Source organism: Pholcus phalangioides, unplaced genomic scaffold (genome assembly GCF_987345545.1).
Source record: "Pholcus phalangioides strain wild (caught in Gottingen) unplaced genomic scaffold, Ppha-v1.0 ptg000003l_1, whole genome shotgun sequence".
Taxonomy (NCBI): Eukaryota; Metazoa; Arthropoda; class Arachnida; order Araneae; family Pholcidae; genus Pholcus; species Pholcus phalangioides.
This window is the reverse complement of record NW_028301596.1, coordinates 56,018,078-56,037,723: the sequence shown is the minus strand read 5'-3', so window position 1 is coordinate 56,037,723 and position 19,646 is coordinate 56,018,078. Positions and strand designations below refer to the sequence as shown.

The window sequence follows — 19,646 nt, the reverse complement described above, 5'->3', positions numbered from 1 at the left end:
ATCTACTACATTTTTTTGAACTTTTCTTTTGTGTTATTTTTGAAACTGATTTTAAAATCTAGTTGTTTAAACAGCTTTTCACTTTTTTTTTTAGATTTTTCCTCCTATTTAATGAAATTTTTGCTAAACTTTTGAAAGTTTACAAATCTTCTAAAATTTTCAATACTTTTTCACACAATATTTGCACGAAATTAAATTTGCACAATTTAGTTTTTGCAGACGCAAAATATTTCCACGAAATTCTAATATTTTTCACCCTATCCAAATTAGTTTTCACATTTTTCAAATTATTCTTCAGATCTCCAAGTATTTTGCGGTATTTTCGAATTTTTATGCAAAATTTCTAGCATTTTGCTGTATTTTCAAGAACGTTGCAGAATTTCCAAATTTTTTTTCATAATTTTGAACATTGTATTTTGTTCTTTGAAAAAAAAACCTTTTTTCAATTTTTTTGTCACTATTCTCAAAATTTTCGAATATTTTTGAATGGCTTCTGCAGAACTTTTCCACGGATTCTCAATTTTTTTCCATGGTTTTTAGTAATTATTTTTTAAATTATGTTTTTCAAATTATTTTTTAATTATTTTTTTCAAATAATTTTTTAAATTATGTTTTTTAAATTATGTTTTTCAAATTATTTTTTAAATTATGTTTTTCAAATTATTTTTTAAATTATGTTTTTCAAATTATTTTTTAAATTGTTTTTCAAATTATTTTTTTAATTATGTTTTTCAAATTATTTTTTTAATTATGTTTTTCAAATTATTTTTTTAATTATGTTTTTCAAATTATTTTTTTAATTATGTTTTTCAAATTATTTTTTAAATTGTTTTCCAAATTATTTTTTAAATTATTTTTAAATTGTTTTTCAAATTATTTTTTTAATTATGTTTTTCAAATTATTTTTTTAATTGTTTTTCAAATTATTTTTTTAATTGTTTTTCAAATTATTTTTTTAATTATGTTTTTCAAATTATTTTTTAAATTGTTTTCCAAATTATTTTTTAAATTATTTTTAAATTGTTTTTCAAATTATTTTTTTAATTATGTTTTTCAAATTATTTTTTTAATTATGTTTTTCAAATTATTTTTTTAATTGTTTTTCAAATTATTTTTTTAATTATGTTTTTCAAATTATTTTTTAAATTGTTTTCCAAATTTTTTTTTAAATTATTTTTTAAATTATATTTTTCAAATTATTTTTTTAATTTTTTTTTTAAATTATTTTTTAAATTATTTTTTAAATTACGTTTTTTAAATTATTTTTTAAATTATGTTTTTCAAATAATTTTTTAAATAATTTTTTAAATTGTTTTTCAAATTATTTTTTTAATTATTTTTTAAATTGTTTTTAAAATTGTTTTTCAAATTATTTTTTAAATTATTTTTTAAATTGTTTTTCAAATTATTTTTTTATATTATGTTTTTTAAATAATTTTTTAAATTATTTTTTAAATTGTTTTTCAAATTGTTTTTCAAATTATTTTTTATATTATTTTTTAAATTTTTTTTCAAATTATTTTTTAAATTATTTTTTAAATTGTCTTTCAAATTATTTTTTAAATTATTTTTTAAATTGTTTTTCAAATTATTTTTTTAATTAAGTTTTTCAAATTATGTTTTTAAATTATACAAGATATACAGAAGACTGGATGTTGTGAAGATATTTATTATTTTAGATGTTAATTTTTTAAGGAAGGAAAAAACTCATCTGTGCCTCTACCGGAAAAAAATTAACATCTAAAATAATAAATATCTTCACAACATCCAGTCTTCTGTATATCTTGTATTAACAAGTGGAGAGCGACATTCATGTCATTTTTAAATTATGTTTTAAATATATTTTTTTTCAAATTACGTTTTTTTATATATTTCCTTAATGTTTTGCACAGATGCTCAAACATTGTCGAAGTAATTACTAAATTGTAAACAGTGTTTCAGTGTTTAAATTTTTTTACGATTTTTAGATATTATTGCACGAATTTGAAAATTATACTTTGATATTTTACAAAACATCCTGCTACACAATTTTTAATTATTATTCTTTTAATTTGCTTGGAAAAGTAATTCCTTTACTTATTGCTTCCAGCCGCAACAAACATAAATTAATGTTTCTTTGACACTTGACTGAATTTTTTGACGTTTTTTTTTTCCTGAGTCATTTTCACGACAGCGTTAAATCTAAGCACAACATGCTGATACACTAGGTACCAATGTAAACAAACCACGAAATGATTTAGGTAAAGAATGGTAGCTTTGGTAGTTTTTCTCAACCGAAATGGAAAGCAAATACGGTAGCTAGTCAAAAAAGAAACTTTTACCACGCAAATTTCGCTTGACGTATTTCTGCAACTGGAAGCAACAGATGAGATGTTGAAATTATTAAAGTGCAAGATTCATATATTTTTAAGAATTGAAAATTTTCATTTTTACCATCATTTCAATTTTCCTGAATAATCAGAGAGTCGACATGTTGTAATTTTCACATCTTTCATCCCCAAAAATTTCTCTCCCACATTCCTAGGAGTGCGTGGAACCCCGGTTAATAACCGCTGCCCTATAGCATTCGGAAAGCAATTTTTCACAGAATTAAAAAGAAAAGAAATTGCAATTTCACAGAGAAACGTTAAATCTCTTTTCATGAATATTTTTATTTTTGTGTTCCAAGCTCTCATAAAAACTTCATTTTCTTAACACTTTTACTACTTCTCCAAACACCAACTCTGGCCATATCGCTATATTGCAATTTACTGCCATTAATGAGATGGGTTGGAAATGAAGGCGCTGTCCATCGATGGTCGCCGCAAGTTGGTTAGGGAAAATAACTTATTTATATCCTCCCTTGGGTTCGAACCCGGGACCGTGACAGCAACCTTCACGGTGGTAGACGAATATCTTACCACCACGCCACTCGGGCGCTGTTAACACTTGTACTGTCACTTATTTTTTCTTCTTCAAATTTGAAAACCTATTTTCTCAATTTTCCTGAAGAGTTTTAATACGGATTAAAATTTTAGTTGAGCTTAAACAAGGTCGAGAAAACATTTGTCTACTGCATTGAAGTTCCGTAAATCTCAAACCTCATGCCTCTAACCAGAACATGGCCTGGCGCTCTGTCTCAATGAAGAGATATAAGCAGGTAGTCGAAGACATGGACCATGCTGGAAAATGAGCGTATACGTATTGTGAATCTAACATGAAGTTTGGTTCTGCGTGATGCTTGATATGTTACTTGCAGTGCATCACCCAGTGTGGGTCTCTAGACGCCCTTGGCGGATTTTTTTTTTTATCTCACTTGTATTTTATGCAACAAATTGGAACAATAAAGTAAACTGAATATAAAGTGAATTGAATATGTGTAGTGCTGCCATCTGGCTTTCTTTTCTTTTTTTCAAACCGAGCACAACTCAGGTCTATCGCCATCTACGGGCAATTTACTACTTAGTAAGTTGTGCCGGAAGTGTACCTAACAGTCTGAGTGCGTATTTAGTATTGTGTCTGATTCTTCAGTGTTGCCATCTATATTTCAGAAGTGAAGCGAGAGTGAGCGAAGTGTAATGATTGCATTCATGACCTGGATGCACAACTCAACAACAAAAAGCACCTCGTCCCCATTCCCCTGCGGAATTTCTAACGAGATGGTACATGTTGGAATGTGCGCGCACGTGTCGTGAACCTCACGTGAAGTGTGTTACTTTGTAAGGTCGGCTGAAGTTGGTTTTCGGAAGTTCCCAACTTCGAGGTGCGAATGGTTGTTGATCTCCCCTTTAAAAAGTCTCGCCACAGAGAGCCACAGACCTACAAACGGTACAATTGCGATTGAAAATCATTACACTTCATTCTTGTTGTTTGTAGTGCTTCCATCTGCCACCAATTTTTCTAACTATGAGCGAAGTGCAATGATTGAAAAATTACACCGTTGCAGAGGCCTGTTGCTCTCAGCGGCGAGACAACTTTTTAAAGCCGGGAGATCGGCTCGCATTCGTCTCTCGAAGTTTAGAACCACAGAAATCCAACTTCAGCTGACCATCACTGGGGCCACACGGTGGGGTTCAAACCCGCGTCTGACTTGATAAACTACTTTCACTTGCAGTAGACAGATGGCACCACCAAAGAATCACACATATTTACTAACACAATAATAATCTCCAACATATTGAGATGCGATCTTCTCAGAGTACGACTATAATGCGCCACATTTCGGTAACAAGTTGATTTGAGAAATGATATTTGGTCTGAAAGTTTGAAAGAGCCACGGAAAATAAATTCTGCGAACCATGACACGCACCATTAAAAAAATTCAAATCTATGACGTTTCAAAGTGCTTGACATATTTTTATTGTATCTTCAGATTTCTCGAAACATTACATAGTGATAGCTCTCATGCACACACACACACACACGCGCGCGCGCGCGCGCACTCATTCACACATGGGTTAAAAACGATTATATACACACATAATTTCCATTGATTTAGCATGGCACTTTAAAAAGGGGAGCTCATGTATGTTAATACAATTTTAAAAAATGCTGGGCAAGATACACATTCTTGAACAATGCAATACATTTTGCTTATGAGCATTTTATAACGACTTTGTAATTTACACAACATCAGTTCACATCTTTCCACGTACTATGTGGTACTTCCGTCATAAGAATGTATATTCAAAATTCACATTTAGCTTGTAATAATAATTACCTAAATTAATTAAAATTGAATTAAAAAAATCTTAAACTATACAGACAAGATCTTTGCATTAAAATGCACCAACGTAATATTTTCGTATAAAATGAAGTAAGGGATGAACATCTTTTGGCAATGAATTTTTTTATAACCCTTTGCGGTCCAGAGGTATTTTCTGCCCTTCGTTGGTACAGCTCTTACTTCATAGCGCTTCGCCCGCAATAAGGAATGCTCCTAGATGTTTGTTCCTTTGTAGTTTTTGTATATCTAATGAGTTCTGCCGAATTCACGGGATCTTCCTTTTATCGCAAGGGGCCGTTGCAACAAAAAAGTATCGTTGTTTCCTGACTCGAGTCCACCTCGATATAGGGCCGCAAAAGTTAAAACACGCACGTTTGTAATTTTGCTCATGCGCTGTGTTGATAACTTCCTTAGAACACAAGGACACGTCATTTTGAATGTATTTGGCGATATGCGCGCTTATTGTCACGAGATGGAAATGTGTAAGAAGATGGGACAGCCCAATAGGGTGTAAGGGTAGTTATCCGCTTTATGATTGCCAGGCAGCTGTTTCATGATTGCGAGAAACGTGATGGGAGGCGTGTATAAGTTGAACGCCAGTCACGAGTGATAAGAAAGTTAAAAAATTACAGACTATTTAAAGAAAACATCCTCGAGAATTTGTAGATTTCCGTGTTTTTTTAACCCATGGGTGACATCACCAGCTACCACATAAAACCTGCTCCATCGTGGCTCATCATGAAAACTTTCGCGGCCTTCTCCTCTTAGGCCGGGATAACACTATAAAAGTTTGATAAGAGTAATTTTATAAAACTTGAAAAATGCGACCAATAAGATTATCGGTTGCATTTGCTCGAATGTAACCTATGAGCTTTATTGGTTGAATTTTTTGAGTTTTAGAAAAGGTATTTTATCAAACTTTTATGGTGTTATCCCGGCTTAACTGTCTCAGCCATTTACGAACTTTGCGGACATTCACTGGCGTACGGAATCGGGTTGGAAAAATGTCCAAAAAATTTACATTCCTGGTCGGGCACTTAACTCAGAATAATAGTTTCCCCGATTTTAAAATTATACGTGTACAAAAACTATTATCTCACTGGATTTACTTGAAAAAAAAATTGAAACCAAATTGATTTATATGCATAGGAAATATCGAAAGTGATATAATAATTTTCAAGTCAAAATTTTTATATAAATACGAAAATTAAGAAAATGAATGCGGTTACCAATTAGAAATCTAAAATTTGTCAAACTGCTAATTACAATTTTTCAGTGCTGCACAATTCACTTCGCTGATAGGATCTTAGCCGATTCACGGTGCGGGACTTGAGCAGGTGTGGGAGGCTTAAGATAGGTTTTCCAGGTCATGCGACTGAGAAACTGGGACAAATTCTGACAAAAAGCAAGGAGATAACGTAAATTCACTGATAAAATCTGAGACATCTCGGATGGTCATTATAGTGGTGAATAGTAAGGCAATGTATAAAATTACCTATTGTATACCTACTTATACAATAGGTATTTAGCATAAAAATAAAATCATTTAAGCCTCCTCGCTGGGCATTTTCCATGTCGTGGCCTTTGTATTTGCATCATGCCCATATCACATTTTGCTCGTTTTCTGACATTCAAAACTGACAACCAACACTACTTGAAAAATTATAACTATGATTTTCATAATTTTTATGATATAATTATATAAATTTTTATTTCGGGAATGAGATCGAAAATATATTGGTGGAAATATATGGTGGAAATTTTTGCATGCCCCGGGCATCTCGAGGAATGGATTTGTCGTGTCCTGCTTCGGACCGCATGCTCCAAATTCCTGATGAACACTCTTTGCCCTCCGTTAGGAAGTTTTTAGCCGATATTATTTCATAGATGGTTTGCATCTGGATACTCGTGCATATTTATTCCATCATTGGGCGAGAAACGAAACAGCCCGCGTTTGCTTGTTTGCAGAAGTGAATAGGCACGGCGCATGCGCAAAACTACAAAAACGCGAACGTTTCTAAAATATATCGCCAATTGATTCTTCTTCGCAAAGATAGCTTTCTTATGACCATAATTCGGAATAAGAATTATGATTATGCCAATTTATATAAAAATTTATCATATCTGATAATTTATATAAATTTATTCTGGATGCATAATTATCAGACATATTATCTGATAACTTAATCCGAAAAAAAATGTAATACATTTATTCAGAAACATAACTTAATAATTTTATATAAATTTATTCTGAATTATAATAGATAATTTCAACAAATTTATACCGAATTGCAGTCTGATAACTCGGACTTATTCCGAGTTTTCATCTGATAGTTTCTTCTCAAATTTATTCCGAATCAAAACCTCGCAATACATTATATAATTCATTTCAAGTTATATATATATATAATCTGATAATTTACATACTTTTATTTCGAATTATAATTTGACAAAAAATTATTTAAACTCATTCCGAATCAAAATCTGATAAAACACATATAAATTTATTCCAAGTTATAACATATCATAATTTACATAAATTCATTCACATAATTTAGGTACATTTATCCCGAAATATACGAATTTATTCCGATATATTGCCTGATAGTTCATACAAATTTATTTTCATTCACTGAAAAATTCATTCCGAATAATTTTATGTAATAAATTTGTTCCGCATTATAATCTGATAAATTAATTCCGGAAAAATAAATTTATAAATTTTTATTCCGGAATATAATCTAATAATTTTCATGAATTTTATTCCCATTTAAATACATTCCGCGAAACATAATCGGATAATTTATATAAATTAACTCGTAATATTTCGATGAAAGTCTATCGTGGAAAAAAAGAATTTATTGAACACCAAATCAACTGATCGATCTGAAAATTTAACATCAACATTATACAAATAATTCCCATCATATATAAATGCAATTTAATAGCTAAATGATAAAATTTGTAAATAATTCAAATTTGCATCAGTCTTTGGCTTGATATTTCCTGATTCAATAGCATATAAGAACAAGAAGATAATTCGTTAATTCGTCCGGATATTTCGCCCGATTCTGATCCTGTCCATTTTGTTCAGATATAACACCAGCAATACACATATACGTATAACAATACATTTATTACAAAAAACAAAAAAAAAGTGGACTATGTATGTATAGCATTTTAATTAAAAGTGATCCAATAGCAGAAATTTGTGCACAAGGTCCTGTTTGAATCGATGTACAAATACTCCACCACCACCGACGAATTTATCCTAGGAAATGGTTCGTTCTTGGATTTTTGGCACCGATTTGGTCAATTTCCTTCGTATGAAATGAACAAACAACACCAAAGCAAAGCATTTTGTTTGTCCGCAGTCAAATCACTGCGCGTTCACACACTCTGTGGAATATTTTATAAGAGGAAAGAGAGAAATGCTCAATTATTTATCGTCATCAGGGTGATTTTTGTTCTCAAAATCTTGAATTTATGTAGCTCTGGGTTTTTTTAATTTTTTTTTTTTTTTTTTGTGTGTGTAATTGTGTGAGGCAAAAATAGCTTTACTTTGTTTTCCTCTTTCTACTACTGTTGGATCTTAGTTCACCTGAAAAAAAAAAGATAAAAATATTTCAATATTAAGCTTTTATCGTTTAATTTTTAAAAATTGATTGTTATAATATAGCAATGTGCATTCTATATTAAAGAATGTGCAGTAGAAGTTATCGTATATAGTTCCTATCTGTAACGATTTGCGGAAAATTCACCCCAACAATTCACCACCAAACAGATTACCGATGGGAAAATTCACCGATAGGGAAATTCGCGGACGAGAAATTCACTGCCACGCAATTTATGGATAGGGAAATTCACCACCACGCAGTTTACCGATGGGAAAATTCACCGATTAGGAAATTCGCCAACGGGAAATTCATCGTCACGCAATTTATCGATAGGAAAAATTGCCGCCGAAAAATTCACCGCCACGCAATTTTACGGATAGGAAAATTCACCAATGAGGAAGTTCGCAGGCGGAAAATTCACCTCCACGCAATTTACGGATAGGGATATTCCCACCTCGCAGTTTTACCGAAAATTCACCACCACGCAATTTACCGATGTCAAAATTCACCGATAGGGAGAGGGGGGGGGGTAATTCATCGACGGGAAATTCACTGCCAAAAACTTACCGATAAGAATTTTCACAGATAGGAAAATTCATCGCTTGAAAAATTTACAGTTTGTCACAGTAAGTGAGTTAGTGACCGAGTTGAGCAACTAATAAATGTGTGAGTGTGAGTAAACATATGAGTGAACGGTGAGTGACAGTATGAGTGACCGAGTGATTTAGAGAGTGAATAACCGAGTGAGTGGCAGTATAAAATGAATCAAGTGAATGGGTGACAGACAGAGTGAGTAACCATGTGAGTGAATGCGTGACAGACAGAGTGAGTAACCATGTGTGTGAATGGGTGACAGACAGAGTGAGTAACCATGTGAGTGAATGGGCGATTTAGTGAGTAATAGTATGAGTGACTCTCACTCACCTTCTCACTCAATTGCTCATCTGTTCAATCCCCTGCTCACATTCACCTACTCTCACTTGCTCACTCATTAACTCCCTCACTTACTCGTTTTATGTTGTTTTTTTCCATTTTTTCTCCGATTTTTGAATTCGAATATTTCAGTGAGTATTGCACTTATAAACGTGGAATTTTCTTTATTGGCACCAGGGGAGACAGGGCAACAATTTTCTAATTTTGTTTTTGGGTACACGGTGCCCGTATAAAAAGTTATTTTTTTCATTTCAGTAACTATACAAAACCTCTTGCAATATGAATGACATATCTGAGATCTACACGTTATTCGGACACTTTATGATTTGAAGCATACCTCTAGAATCAACGGTTCGCCGCTAATTTGCGCTGCGCGCTGCCAGCTATGCACCCTGTGTATTCCATTCCAATTTATTGATCTTTTAATGGAGTCTAGTTATCATGTACAAAATTCTGAAAAGCAAATCCCCAGGTGAAAATCAGTGCGAAGCCGGGGAGAAGATTTCACAGGCGTGTCAATATCTAAATATTATTTTCTGACCATATTGCAAATAAATAATGTAAGTTACATTGTGGAGGGGGGGGGGGGGTATAGTATGTAAGCCAAACTGAAAGATATCCATCACGCGTTACAACAAGAGGATATCAGTCGGCACAAGCCAAGATCACGACATCATAGATCATGGACGAACCTCGAAAAATACACAGACAATAGATAGCACAGCAACTTGATAGTAAAAAATGACGGAATGGGATTCTTGGCTTCGATACCCTCAGACTCGAACCTTTTCTATCTTATCTCCCACGATGACTCTCATACGTACTCTATAAAAGGGTTGGAGAAAACGTGAGGAAGGTAATCTAATCGTAGTGACGATGCTTTCCGCCATTCTATCAGAAGTTGAAGACGATTTATTTTTTCTTTATTTTTGCCAGATATGTGTTATCTTCAGGAACAGTCGTTATTTCGTATCTCTCTCGGTCTTTCTCCTCCCAAAGTTATCGATGAATGGAATTTCCACGCAGCTTGCCATCATTGGCAGCCATCAACGACAGTCACCGGCTATTGTATTCATTGTTTCAAGGTAAAGTTCGGTGAAAAGGTCTGTCTGTGCATGTCTTCTCCCCATCTTTGCATTTCCCTCTCTCTTTTCGGATGAGTTCTGTCGCAGATAAATCCTTTTATTCGAACGAAACTGACGTTGAAATGCCTTATCTTTCATCTACGTGTGTTTCCGTCTCTTTCTCTTACCAATGCGGAACTTACTCCATGGATGCTTGTGAAAACTCTCCAATTGCTGAGGGAACTCGATTCCTTTGAAAAGTGAATCAGCACCTCATCAAGACGAATTTTCATCACCGTTATTTCAGTGGTATTCTTTGTGAAGCTCGACGTGACGACGTTATGTGTTGATTAACCAGAGGACTAGGGCCTAAAAATAATTGAATTTTCTATGTTTTGTTAATGTCTCAAAGGCTCTGGTGTAACCGGCAAAAAAATTTCGAGTTATCGTTAGTTCGACTTATCGGAAAATCCCATTTCAGAGTGGGGAAATGAACGACTTATTAAAATAACAGCATTATTTACGACGAATATCGTATTCGTAAAACATGTCAAACCGCTGGAGATGAAGAAATTCGTAAAAATTAAGGTATTCTAATTTAGTTACTGAAGGGGAATATTTAGTTAAACTCGACGTACATAGTGTACTATTTATGGAAAAGGACGCATACATGATACTCGTATAAATGAAGTGTATACAAGATTATTACTGTCGAAAAATGCAAATGCAATTATTTTTTACTGTCTCTCTTTTCTTTGCACTTCTTTCTTGAGAAAGTCATTTCTCAAGCAAAAAAATGAATCTGATAAATTCTGTTGCTAAATGCTGAATTCTATTTCTAAATGCTCAATTCTGTAGCTGCATGAGGTTTCCCAATATCATAATCACTAATTATTTTAATTGAATTAAGTTAATTAATTTATATTAATTAAAAAAAGTTTATTAATCGTAAATTTACATTACACTACTTTCATCTTTAACTTCTCAAATATATGTTATTTAAGTAATCAGTTATCATGTGAAAAAGTTGTGCAATATCCGCTCATAAATTTGAGGTGCTGTCAAAAATAGGCTAATGAATGCCAAGTGCCATTAAATAAATGTGAGTGAAAAAGGGAAACTTTTAACATCAACATACGGAAAATATTCTGGGGCTGAGGGAAAACTTCGACTTGAATAGATATTCGAGCTATCGGAGTTCGACTTATCGCGTATTCACTGTATATATACAGTATTACGAAATCATAAAAGTGAATGAGAATTAAAAAAGAACAATTGTTATAGCAATAAATGGTATTTTATTTACATCTGACGAGTTTTACGTTTCCCGGCAAGCGATTGAACATCGATTATTGTGTTGTTTGTTGTTTTGCGTAAACATGGATGCATTGCATGACTCCTATCGATAGCCAACAAGAAAAATTAACATTAATGCAGTGCATACATGCACGTTTTTCAGTTCAACTTATGTTGAAAGCTGTTTTTTACTTGATATACAATAATCACGTTTTATAGCTATATAAGTACTTTACTTTCATTGATGTGTATACCTCTCGTTAACAATTCAATTATTTATTATAAACCGGCCACACTATTGGTCCGTTACAATGAGATTCTACTGTGTGTGAAATTACCTATTGGCTTGAAATCCTGTGGTTTTTGTATGGTTTAGAGTTCAGTGTTCTTCAACTTATTTATCATTGCAGACCGTTGAATTTAAGTGAAAATTTGTGCGAACCTGCACATAAATACAAGAACTAATTTTTGGTACCAGGTGGAAAAAAAATTTAAAAATCTAATTATATTTCGTACTTATACCTTGCTGTTATACTGCTGCTGCCTCCTATTGAATGAAAGCAAAACTATCTGTTATAATTCGTAGAATAAAACAGTTGTTGATTTCAAACCAATGTACAGATTGAATATTAACAAAATGTGGTGTGAAGTATAACTTTGTTTACTTTCATGCTGCATATACCAGCGTAAATTTTATGCATCAAAATATCAATCACTGCTTTTGGTTTCCAGATGCTTCAGTAAAAAAATAAAATATCGGAAGAAAGTACTTTTTTATACTGTGGTATCCATTTCTGTTTATTTAAAAAGCTTTCTGAAGGTCAGTAGCGCAATGTTTTTCACCAGGGAAAATTCCTTATGCCTCTATAAACCCAATGAACTCCCTCTAAAAGTCGATCCGATCTTACGTGTGCCAATACTCGTGACCAGAGTGCAGGGTATTGTAATGTATTAAGTCTTCTCATGGTGCAACTTGAGTAACGTAAATTCTACCATCAGTCATTGCACCGCTTGATCGTTGTTTGGAGCAGCATAACCTTGATGGTCCTTGCACCATCTGAAAAACAAACTCCAATCCAATCCGAAGGTGCATATGCACCCTCAAATGGTTTATGGCACATATCGCAGCAAATCCATCCGGAAAACAAGATATATGTTTTTGATGAAATGCTGTGTGTACTCTCCCAAAACACCCCCGACCACACATATGATCAAAAATGTTCGTTTAGGTATCTTATATAACCTCTTAAATTTTGGCCTATGAATATAGAATAACCCTGTATTTACATGTGACAAAGACATCAATGAACTAGAACCCCTTCCACCACCTATAAAATAAAACTGCTACAATTCTTCGATTGAAATTAGCAACCGGATTTTGATTAATAGACCGAATGAAAAAAATATATGATATTATTTAATATTTTGTAAGCGATAATATATTAGTCAAATTATATAGTTTAAATAGTTGTTATTTGTGTGTGGTAAAAGATTGTTAGTGAAACTCGCAAAGTTCCTGAGATTATAATCGAAAACGATATGAAAGCAAAGGACGACTACAGTTTGCGAGATGTAGAAAAACAAGAAGAGTAAAATAAAGGGTGTTAACTATACAATGACTGACGAAATTTTGCACATTATCCCCAACACCTAGGATACACTCCTTCCCAAAAAAAACACCAACACACAATAACATACAGTACAAAACCTAATATCTATGTAAACAGATCACAAACCCTTAACACGAAATAGAAACATCTCAAAATTTCTGATCAATACATATACATTTTTACTGAAAAACTATCCAGGAAAAAAATGGAATCTTGATCCACTTATAATATAATATTCAACTGTAATTTTCGATTTCCCTTTTGATTTCGGGAATAAAAATGCGTCTCTCAAAGTTTTTCGTCTACGAATGACGTGGCATCACGTGTTGCAAATTGATGCCAAACCAACATATGCAAAAAAATAAGAAAGAAAGAACTTTCGATTATTATCAACGAAGATAACAATAAAAAAAGTACGTATTTTTTCCTGAAGGAAACTGAATCTTAAGGCGTCTCAAGTTGTTGGAGAGAAGCCAAGATCTTAAAAGACATGCCGGGAAAATAACTTCTTCCTAGACAAAGATAAATCCAAGGATAGGGAGGAAAAAAACGTGTAAAATCCCTATTGATGATTTTAGTCACGGAATACCTTTCCGAGATCACGAAGGTTTATTTCCAATGGCTTTTTATTATCATTTTTTTTTATGTAAGACAAACACTTATACATTAGCTCTGGCTATTATTCAAGTTCCAGTTGCCCAACTTTACAATAAAATACGGGGCAAGAAAAAGGGGAGTTTTGCTTGCCCTATTTTTTTAACTCGGAAAAGACGTTGATGGAAAGTAGTATTTTTCCCTCAGACAATGTGAGTTTCTCTTTATGTTGAAACGCGTTTCGATCCTATTTTGTCACGTATTTCCTAAGCAATTCCCTGGGAATGACATCGTCGACGTCCATCTGTCATCGACACGATGGACACTATCGTGAGTGTTGTCCATAGCTATAGAGAACAAAATATTTCGTTTCGTTCTTTCTTTTTATTGGCTATGTTTGTCCGACTGTAAAAAAGAAAAAGAATGTATGGTATAATGTATTTACGGAGGGATTTTTGAGGCTGGGATTTTGTTGGTGTGTTTCTGAAAGCTCTTTATAGCCATCGAAAGCCACTTTTAACGTTACGATTTTGAACAATTTCGTTTTCCGTTTTGCGAAAGGTATTTTTACAGTGAAACTTGCATTTGTAACGGGAAGTTACGATGTTTTCGGTTGAAGATGTTGGGTCATTCGTACCTAGCTCATAATTTTGCGATTGTTCTAAAAAAAAGAAATATCACCAAAGCATCCATAGTCTGTATCTATTGCGATATCAGTGCATTGGATTGAATCGTTCTCCTGTTAACATGAATAACGGCATTTGAATTGTCCTTTAACGCTCATTAAAATGGTTTTATCACTTACTTCATGGTAAGTGGTTTATCACAATGGTTTTATCACTTTTAGTACTTACTCTCTCTCTCTTCGACTCGCTTGTTTTATGGAAAATACGCAATTAATGTCGGCCATTTCCAACGATGTCGTATGGTTTTCACGTGCTTTAATTAAGGGTAATTATGGTCGAATTGTCAACGAAGACTGCAGTGAATCCCTTTGGAGAATATTGAAAACTGTCAATATAAAACTTGTGCGATCTCTGCTAAGAACGATTCCTGAGTTTAGGACTTGCTATTGTCCTTAACTGAGATTTGTTCCTTTAGAAACATGTGCCAACTGCAATTGCTCTTCAGTGATTACCACACCTTGAGACACAAATATGTATTCAAATTGCTTAATAATCTCGTGCAGTGATTCGTAGTTCCAAAACAGGTTCAGTTAATATGATTGTGAAATCTTTGTATGAAGACTTTCGTAGGAGACTGAACTGTAGAAAGGATTGTCTTTCTAAGAACTGGAGAAAATTATCGTTATAGACGGAAGGTATTTAATATGTCACATAATTATGGCAGTCCAAAAAGTAATAACGTTATATACGCCGAGACTATCGATGTTGATCATAATTTATATTAGCGATAGATGTTTATCCATTAAAAGAATTTCCACTGCATTTCGTAAAACGGGAGTATCATTCATGCTAGTTAGAACAGTGTTTTCCAACCCTTTTCTCACCTCCGGACAGATGGAAATACTAACAGCGCCGCCTATCGGTTGTTTTTTGAGTTATTGTTTTTTTTCCTGTCAAAAAATTCCCGTGACCTAGAGATGCTAAACTCGGAAACCATTTTTTACTTCGGATATTTTCCAGTTTTTATGAATTTTTTATATATTCTCAGTACATACAGTGAAGAATTTCTAAGTATCCAAGTATGTATTTCAAATTTCTGTTAATGATACTTTCGATGGTGGAAAATAATAAAACACTCACCTAAACGCCGGCCATATGGTGATGAGAAGGGATATTAGAAAAGGGATATATCCTGGAGAGATCAAGCAAGCAGCATTCAGCTCTGGAAAAACAAAAAATAATAATATTCTAAATATTACGAAGTTTTTCCCCCTCTCTTATATATTAATACTTCAAAAAAATTTTCCCAGAAACCATTAAATTTCATTTTCTTTAATGCATTGCATGCTTCGTTTTATTACTACTTTATATTCAGGTATCAACATCAATCATGTCTTCTTCTACTCGGTTTTTTTTTAATGTATTTTTCCCGATTTCCAGTTCCTTTTTTTTTCTCCTCTTTTTATCGTGTTAACGTTGCCAAAGATCTGTCTCGACGTCAATTGTTCAGTTTGAAATATGAACGTTTTTCTTACCTTCTATCTCCTCTTAATGGTAAAAACCTCATGTTAACAGATCATGCGCCTATTTATCTACCGTTATAAATCATTGTGGAGGAGAGGAAAAAAGAAAACTCGTGCTACTAACACATGATTATGAGTAATGGAAACTTCTGTAGATAGGAATTTTATGCATCAATAGGATGTTTGTATATATCGTGAAAAATGTTACTAATGGATGGATGGATCATCGAGATGGAATATACAGAATTAGTAGATTTCTGTGATATAATATAGATTATGTAGATTATGGGATGGATGTGGCGACTTTACCGTCATTATACAAAGTGATTCAAAGGTGAGAAATGTCTGACCAAATTTGAAGGTAGTGAAGAAAGAGGTTCAATACGAGCTTTTTTGGTGTTTTAGTGCCGATTTTAGGCGGTATAGACCAGTGGTTCTGAACCTTTGACGCCCACGGGCCGGTTGATTTCATTTTTTGCTAGTGAATGGCCCTTTCATGCACACGACTGATGGGGAATAAATGGGTGAAAATGAAACGGTGAACGACTCACGGCCCGGTTTGACTGATGCCAGGGTCCGGCGGTTGAGAAACACTGGTATAAACGGTGCTCTTCAAATTCTGTGAAAGTCTTTGACAAGCGGTGTTGGTATTCATCTACAGTCCCATTCAGTGCTCTCTTTCTCACAAGGGCGCGATCAGAGTACCATTCACCACAAAGATACTTCCAAACTAACGCCTGAATTCCATTTCAAGCATAGTCCGCAATCCAAAATGTTCATAAGTTGTAATCGTGCCAATTGGGCGAGAATTCTATATCGAGACAAAGTGCAAAGCAAAGGTTGCTCAACCTTTTGGCGAATGCGGGCCACTTCATTGGTTTTAAAACGTGTCGCGGGTCACTTAAAGGATCTGGAAATGTTCTAGGGACTGCTTAAGTGACCTTTAAATGCGCAGTGGGGACGCTTTAGTGATCTGAAAATTTACTGCGCGTTATTTAAGCGATCTGTAGATGTACCGTGCGTGACTTAAGTGATCTGGAAATGTGTAATGTGCACCGCGGGTCACTTGAGTGATCTGTAAATCTGCCACTTAAGTTGTTTGCGGCACACTTCCAGATCAATTAATTGAAGTGAAAATATGCCATGGTTCCCTTAGGTGATCTGGATCAGCGCTTCTGACAAGTTAAGGGATGTGGAACTGCACAGTGGGTTCACTTAAGTGATCTTTAAATGTGCCTCTTAGTTCATTTTCACAAAGTTAGTTTTGAGGTCGCGGGCCACATCAGATGACCCCGAGGGCGGCATTTAGCTCGCGGGACATGGGTTGAGCATGCATGGAGTAAAGTAATTTTCAGGTAGTTCTTTGGCGATGATAGCCAGAAAACGGAATAGCAGGGACATTGTACATATAAGTCGATATTTGGCGATCGAAAAGTTATGAAGTAGATCACCAGGTGAATTTGGTTTAGTTGCTGACTACAGCTTTTAAACTCGATCCACGCCGTCGAAAGCGGACAGTAAAGCCTTTTCCCATCATCGGGGGACGGAGGGGGGGCATATTTTCCACCAGCACCATCCTGCCTATGCTGATAATGCAAATTTTTAGGCAACAGTGGAGGGGGACGGTTGCTCCCTGACAACCAGCAAGCAAACCAAGCTGGTTGGCTTGTGGCTCGGTGTGGGTGGTTTGCTGGTCTTCGATGTCGTTGGATTTTTCCACCGTGGCTCACGTCTCCTGAGACGGACCAGCTTATATTCCCTAGGGGGGACAGAGCGTGGATCACGATTGGTCTGGTGGTGGTTGCTCCCTGCCGACCCCCCCCCCCTCCGTATACCACCTGTGTTTCTCACAGAATTTTTTAATATCAACTGTACTAATCAGCACGCTCTGCCGTCTAAAGGCAACATTTTTTAGCCGTACCTTATGATCACCTTTTCACGCGTACAATTAATTCATCAGACAGTGTTTGGGATGTGAAAACTTATCCATACCATTATAAAAGGATTTACACTCACCTAGAATTGTAATATCTTTACTTATCATGGCTACCTTGTCGTAAAATGATGCGACGCACTTGATGTCGACTCGACCTTTCTTGAACAAGTCTTTGGTGACGGCAAGCTTCAACGTCTTCGTGGTCGCTTCGAGGTCTTCGGTATCCGTCGTCACCCCATGATCCACTACCTCGGCTCCTTCGACCTACCGGATTGGATTTTTTTTTTTAAATGTTTAAATCATTCTCTAGTAAAACAAATATAGTTCTGAGTTCAATAGAAGCTTCGCGTGATGAAATATTCATACTATAATTTCACTTATACTCACAGGCCAAAAATATCAGACCCAATCGGTTGATATAGCTTAACCCTCAGCGTGCTGCCATCATCCAGGGATGATAAGTGTAGCAGCGTGCGCTCCATCATATCTTGAGATGATCTGAATTTTTTTTTTTTCAAAGAAATTTTTTAATATGAAGTTCTTGAAATGATGCATAGATGGCTTTACACATGTATATTCTAGGGGATTTTTTTAAATTTTTTATTATTTCTCTATTCTCCAACAGATTTACTTATACTATGCAGGACTTGGCTTGACTAGGATATTATTCAGGGCTTTAATACTATGCAGGACGATTGCACATTGTTGAGTAGTGATAGAGTGCTTGCCTGCCCCCCCCAAATCACTATTTTGCTGGTGATTGGGGGTTCGAACCTTCGAACCTAAATCCTATGTATCGCACCATTGTATTATGCAATGGAACCTGTACGAAATGGAACGTCGAGAGACTGAAATAATATTCCATTTTGGATAGGTTTCCATTTCATAAAGGTGCTCACACACATAAAAGCAACTTTTTTTTTACTCCTTTGGAAACAGGTTTCCGTCTCATACATTGTCTGTCTTATTAGATAGGTTTCACTGTACAGTGATACCTCGGCTTACGAAGTTTTCGGCTAATGAACGTGATTCGGGAATGAATTATCTTAATTATATTTGACATGAATGTCGCTCTCCACTTGTTAATACAAGATATACAGAAGACTGGATGTTGTGAAGATATTTATTATTTGAGATGTATTGAGGTGTATTTGAGATAGATTATTATTTGAGCACTCGTCCGGCAATCGAGGGACCCGGGTTCGACTCCCGGTAGAGGCAGAGATGAGTTTTTTCCTTCCTTAAAGAAATTAACATCTCAAATAATAAATATCTTCACAACATCCAGTCTTCTGTATATCTTGTATTAACAAGTGGAGAGCGACATTCATGTCATATATATAGCCCTCTGGTGGCTCGTCGTCCATGAGCTATTAGCTGATCGGTTTCACCGTCCATTGCACGGTTCCGTTCGGTATATATACGCTCTAGCGAAGGAAAATCTCTATCTCCTCTGTAGCTTAGTGGTCCGGCAATCGAGGGACCCGGGTTCGACTCCCGGTAGAGGCAGTTCGCCAGTTCTCTCCAGTTGAGTGCGGTGCCCGAAGAATATCATTTTGTCTGAGGAGCGTGATGGTGAGATGGCTCTGCCAGGGAAATAGGGCTAATCAACAAACTCTACAGTCCACGGACTAACAGACCTACCTTATTTAAAAACTTCCGTTTGTTTAATATAACTTTACTGAAAAAAATCGATCAAATATAAAAAGTCTCGCTGCTGGATGAGATTGAAGGAGGGCTGG

The 19,646-nt window shown here is 34.6% G+C and overlaps 1 protein-coding gene across 1 annotated transcript in view; it reads right to left on the bottom strand.

The window, feature by feature from the left end:
- Positions 1-4,309: 4,309 nt before the first annotated feature.
- The window catches only part of LOC149088923 (endothelial cell-selective adhesion molecule-like), a 143,131-nt gene continuing 127,794 nt past the window's right edge, over positions 4,310-19,646 (bottom strand). Inside the window, exons 6-8 of the mRNA XM_089250872.1 lie at positions 17,985-18,168; positions 15,586-15,667; positions 4,310-8,306 (exon numbers count right to left, since the gene is read on the bottom strand). Coding sequence (XP_089106998.1) covers positions 8,303-8,306; positions 15,586-15,667; positions 17,985-18,168 — 270 coding nt within the window. The 3' untranslated portion in view covers positions 4,310-8,302. The remainder of the gene's footprint in view (positions 8,307-15,585; positions 15,668-17,984; positions 18,169-19,646) is intronic.